This window comes from Cryptomeria japonica, chromosome 5, assembly GCF_030272615.1.
Source record: "Cryptomeria japonica chromosome 5, Sugi_1.0, whole genome shotgun sequence".
NCBI lineage: Eukaryota > Viridiplantae > Streptophyta > Pinopsida > Cupressales > Cupressaceae > Cryptomeria > Cryptomeria japonica.
In genome coordinates this window covers 286,274,297-286,279,905 of record NC_081409.1, presented here as the reverse complement: position 1 = coordinate 286,279,905, position 5,609 = coordinate 286,274,297, and the positions used below count along the sequence as shown (strand labels likewise).

The window sequence follows — 5,609 nt, the reverse complement described above, 5'->3', positions numbered from 1 at the left end:
CTTTAAGAGATGTTGGAGGACAATAGGGAATTACTGACTGATGATTGTCTTGTAGCTCTCCCTTTAGGTGTGGTATGATTTCATGTTAATCTCATGTTTCTACATACAAGCTCTTTGTATCTAAGTTTCATTATTTCAAGTTATGTGATTCATGTAATTTCATGTTCAATACCATTTAGGGCTTTACCCTAATACATATGAGTAGATCTGTAGGCTATTTTTATGCATATTTAGCTCATAGAAATATTAGACACATTTAAGGTTCAAGAGCACACATAATTTGAATTTCATTATCAGCTATTTGTGGAGGTAGAAATCACCAAAATAGGGGGTTGACTAAGGAAAACCCCTATATAGCCACACACTCACCATTTATTTGTATTGCAGGATCAACTATAGGTTCATATTAGATTCGGGCAAAAGAAAACTCCTTCTAACATTGTCATAGACTCAGATCTCAAATTTCAGCCTCTATTATAGCGACTCAATCGTGCAGGGCACCCTAGTCCTAGGTGGAAGGTGCCCTGGACACCCCAGTTCCCCTAGATCTAGTTCAAATTTCACCCAACATCATAATAGACCTCTAGGAACTCAGACTTAGAATCCTAGAATGTTTCTTAGTCTCGAGAGCCACTTGCTGTGGGCGACCTTGTCTTTGCAGAAATAGTCCAAATTTGAATTACAAGTGCATTGTACTATTCCTATTTCATTTCTGCATTTGATTTGTATTTCACAATTTCTGTTACAATTATTTTCAGATTGAATTTGAAAACCCTAGCCTTTTGTGTCATTTTGATTAACATCTCCAAGCATCAAAAGTATTGAAGCCCTAAGAGCATAGATCTTGAATTGATTCCCTTGAATAAGGGACTAGTCAATCATATTCGTCTCTTGGTAGCTTCATATTCTAATGTGATTGGAAAAAGGGATTCTTAACCTAATTGACCTATCCTATTTTTCAACCATTAGAGTAACTTACAGATATACAATATAATAGGTCAACAATAAAGTAGAACGTAGGGGAAAAATTAAACAAAAGATTCTCACATTTTGATATGTAATTGATTCTAACACCTAAGAAACTAACATAATTATTGTGGGAGTTCATTATCTCTATACATCGTTAGGTATTTGATTTTTTCACTGTTAAATTAAATCGAAATGATTCAGACGTTGATTTAAAGATAATGCTGCATAATTACATCAATCAATTATATAGACTCTCCATCGCATCAATCAATTATATATGGTTACCAAAAGCCTAAAACAATAAATTAAGTCATCTATTAGTGTGAAACCTACGTCCCTCTCCATATATACATATTTCACATATATGTATATGTTTCCAATTTAGTGCACGTACTTCGAGGAGACTGTAACACATAGCTATAAACGTTGCATGCCAACAAAAGTTGGAATACTACGCGGTACGCCAACTCTTGGATGTATTAGAACAGTCGATGGGAGTTGTTGGAAATCGCCCAACGTTTTGCACCCACTGAAATCAAGCTCTGCTTTTACAGCTATGATCAACCGGGCTTCAGTAGATCAGTTATACGGCCCTTTTGTCATTTCTGATGATTGAGCTAATGAATAAGGTAAATTATCAACACTGTCACGACTTTAATCTGTGGTAAGAAAAGAGTGCACATGACATGGTCGTCGGATAAAACAAGGGTATGTAATAGCTTCCCTCAACTTTCGACAGAAATATCTGATTCCGTAAAGGGCTGTGTGCAGAATAGAAGCATGCCAACCATGCAGTCACGGGCGAACAGAATAATCAATTTTATATATGACTATCTATTGTCCTGTTTCAACAAAATCCTTACGTCTACATGAGTTCATTTAACCTAAAAAATCAGCGTAGAGATTCGCTTTATTAGGGTTCACGTGCCCACCTTGACGTTTTGCTAACCTGTTCCCAATACCCAAGAAATTCACAAAAAAAGTCACCCGTGACCCTATAAAAAAAAGAGCCCTCTTGATCCTTTTTCCTCACAGCTCTCAAGTTCAGAGCGCCATTGCTCTTCAAGCTTGGGTATTGTACATCTTGCAGGTCGTTCTTGTGGTGGAGTTTGCATTTGGGAAGAATGGGAAAGGCTTCAGCTTTGTTCATTTTGGTTCTTGTGGGCATGGCAAGCATGCCTCCAGCGTTAGCTTGTGGCCCTAAGTGTGATGGTGGTGGTGGTGGTTATGGAGGCGGTAGTGGTGGTTCTGGTGGCAGTCGTGGAGGTGGTGGTAGTGGTGGTAGTGGTGGAGGACGTGGTGGAGGAGGTGGTGGTAGCGGTGGAGGAGGTGGTTCTGGAGGAGGGGCTGGTGGTGGTTCTGGAGGTGGTGCTGGAGGTGGTGGTGCTGGCGGTGGTGGTGGTGCTGGCGGTGGTGGTGGTGCTGGAGGTGGTGGAGGAAATGGTCGATGCCCATTGAATGCATTGAAGTTGGGAGCTTGTGTAGATGTGCTTAGTGGATTGGTTCATGTGGGTCTTGGAGACCCAGTTGTGAATCAGTGCTGCCCACTGATTCAAGGAGTTTTGGCTCTTGAGGTCGCTCTCTGCTTGTGCACAACCATTAGGATCAAGCTTCTGAACCTCAATATTATCCTGCCCATTGCTCTAGAGCTTTTTGCTCAGTGTGGTGTAACTGCTCCTCCTGGATTTACATGCCCACCTCTTAACTAAGCCAAGGTTAGGAAACCCTTTCAGTACTACAATCTCTCTTATTTTTCACTTTTTTGTTTGGTGTCATTTCGGTCTCCCTTGTTTGATTTATCTACAAATTGGTTCTTGGTTTAAGATTTCAGGTCCAATAGTTTGAAGCTGTCATTATCATCCCTTCTGCGTCTGTGTTGTACGTCGTAGCAGTACTCGATGTACCTTTCAATAACAAGTTGTTCATGTTGACGATAATTTTTAACAGGCTGACTTTTTTGTATTAGGCTTGTGATTGTATTGGGATATTGAACACCTTTCGTCTGAAAATGATTCGTGTATACCTTTTGTATACATTCTGTTCTTGGCAAAATATGGCTTAAAATTTGTTAAGAATGGTAGCTTCCATTTATGCAGTCTCTGCAGTTTAATATATTCAATAACACTTTTCAGTCACACTCGTTCTTACAAAGTTCATTTTTAGTTTAAGCTTTTCTGAAATTAACCTGTTATGAAGATGGGCAAACACTGTTCCCTGAGAAACTATAACAATGAAATCGCCTTACAATCTTCACTTTTTCGAATGTTTACATCACAATTACTTAAAAATACATAATACATGCATGCATGCTCTGCAGAGTTATGTAAGAACTTTAACCAGAACAAAAGTAAGGTGACACGCATCTATACTCGTTGTGTACCACGCCGTATAACATATGTCAAATAATCTGAAATTTTCCGTTCAAATATATATTTATATATAGCGATGAATTCTTCTACCTGGCTTTGTGGGTAACCTTGATCTGATTAAAACAATAGCTTATTTAGGAATTAGTTTTAGATAGAAATATGAGCAATTGGAATGAGTTCAGATAATTATCTATATTGGTTTGAAATATAATTGACTTCACAACCAAATGGCTGATGTACTACACATTTAAAATTGGAATAAGATCCCAAAGAATTGAGAATTTCGTGTACAGAACTATTTTAGATAGATCAGTTTGTTTAACAGAGCTATTTTAGATAGATCAGTTTGTTTAATATAAATGGTCTTGTTGTGGCCTTGATAAGGACAGCTACTTTAGATAGATTAGTTTGTTTAATATGAGTCGTCTTGTTGTGGCCTTTATAATATGTATATATTCTTTCTCTTTTAGACTAGTTACCTTTATTTTGCTTTTTTAAAAGAAAACAAATTAATAGTCATTTAAGGAGTCCTTTGTGAAATTAAATTATTCGATCTTTGATTCAATCAATTTTGATGATTGGACAGGATGGACAGTAGTTTATAGAGAGAAAAGAGATATAAAGATGTTCATGATCGATTCAAATGTAGTTTAGTCGTAATCTTGATTATCTTTTGGGTAACTTGCTGTTATGTTTCAGTTATGATGTTCTTATTCTCGTAATTGTGTTTTGTTATGTTGTTTAAGGGTGGGTTTTGTTCTTTTTTGTGTTGTTTGTTGTAATAGACTATGGACCTTTCAAACTCAGCTTAATTAACCAAAAACAAATTCTACTATGTAATATATCGATTAATGTATTTTAAATAATTTAATATTATTTATTAAAAAAATTAACGATTTAAAGAAAGAAATTCTTCTACATGACTTTATGAATAATTTAGATCTAATGGAATAAATTAAATTATTTAAAAAAATAGATTTAGACAAAATTTTGAGTAATTGGAATGAACTTAATGCTTATTTAATTTGGTTTGACATATAATTGACTTACAACTACGTGCTTAAGACTCTAAATTTAAAATTAGAATATGATTAAGAAGATGTGACAATTTTTGTATTCAAAACATCGCTATTTAAAATAGCTTCACATTTCATGGCTTATCTCCAAGCAAAATTATTTGGGAAAGATTACTGTGTCATGTGTTAAGAATTTTTGTGACCTCCAAAATATGTGTATATTCATCTAGTTTAGGGATCCTTATTTTGAATCTTATATCTTCATCTAGATTGGGGATCCTTATTTAAAAACTTATGTATTCATCTAGATTGAGAATCCTTATTTTGAATCGAAGTCTTGTATGCTCTGTGTTTGTAAAGCCTATTGTTGATTCCTTTATTATTTTTACATCATTTTGTTTCCAAGTCAAGGTTGTTAATTCATTGACTAAGTATGGGGGAAATTATTTTGGAGTTATCAAATTTTACTATATAGTTTTTATTGTAGTGTTTTTGGAACATAAATGTTAGATTGGTGAATCATTTGTATGTCAAAAATCAAAATTTATAGTTTAAAAATAATCAGATTTCTCTCATAGTTTTCTAGTTCTATAGGGCTACTTTGAGCGGTCTTGTTGTGGCCTTTATAATATGTATATATTCTCTATCTTTTAGTTTAGATACCTTTATTTTTCTTTTTTCAAAGAAAAAAATTAATAGTAATTTAAGGAGTCCTTTGTGACATTAAATTATTCGATCTTAGGGTCAACCAATTTTGATGATTGCATAGGGTGGAAAATAGTTCATAGAGAGAAGAGATATAAAGATGTTCACGATCAATTAAAATGTAGTTTATTTGGAATCTTGATTACCTCTTGGGTAACTTATTGTTCTTCATCTGGTAATTGTGTTCTATTATGTTGTTAAGGGTGGGATTTTTTTTTTTGTGTGTGTTGTTTGTTGTAAAAGATTACGGGTCCTTCAAATCCAACTTAATTAATCAAAAAAAAATTACATTATGCAACATATCTATTAAAAAATTTAATGATATACAAGAATAAATTCTTCTACTTGACTTTATGAATACTTTAGACCTAATAGAATAAATAGAACTATTTAAAAAATAGATTTAGAGAAATGTTTGAGTAATTGGAATGAAATTAATGCTTATTTATTTTGGTCTGACATATAATTGACTTACAACGGCGTGTTTAAGACTACAATATAAAGTAGAATATGATTGAGAAGATGTGACTATTTTTGATTTCAAAACATC

At 34.3% G+C, this 5,609-nt stretch overlaps 1 protein-coding gene across 2 annotated transcripts; it reads left to right on the top strand.

Annotated features, from left to right (window-relative positions):
• Positions 1-1,917: 1,917 nt before the first annotated feature.
• LOC131043994 (uncharacterized) lies at positions 1,918-2,934 on the top strand. Of its 2 annotated transcripts, none has more exons than XM_057977259.1 (2): positions 1,918-2,684; positions 2,801-2,934. In XM_057977259.1, the coding sequence occupies exon 1, from the start codon at positions 2,094-2,096 to the stop codon at positions 2,676-2,678; it is 585 nt and encodes a 194-aa protein (XP_057833242.1). In that variant the 5' UTR covers positions 1,918-2,093; the 3' UTR covers positions 2,679-2,684; positions 2,801-2,934. The 2 variants fall into 2 exon arrangements, with proteins under 2 accessions (XP_057833242.1, XP_057833241.1); XM_057977258.1 differs by having other exon boundaries at positions 2,794-2,934.
• The last annotated feature ends 2,675 nt before the right edge of the window (positions 2,935-5,609 follow it).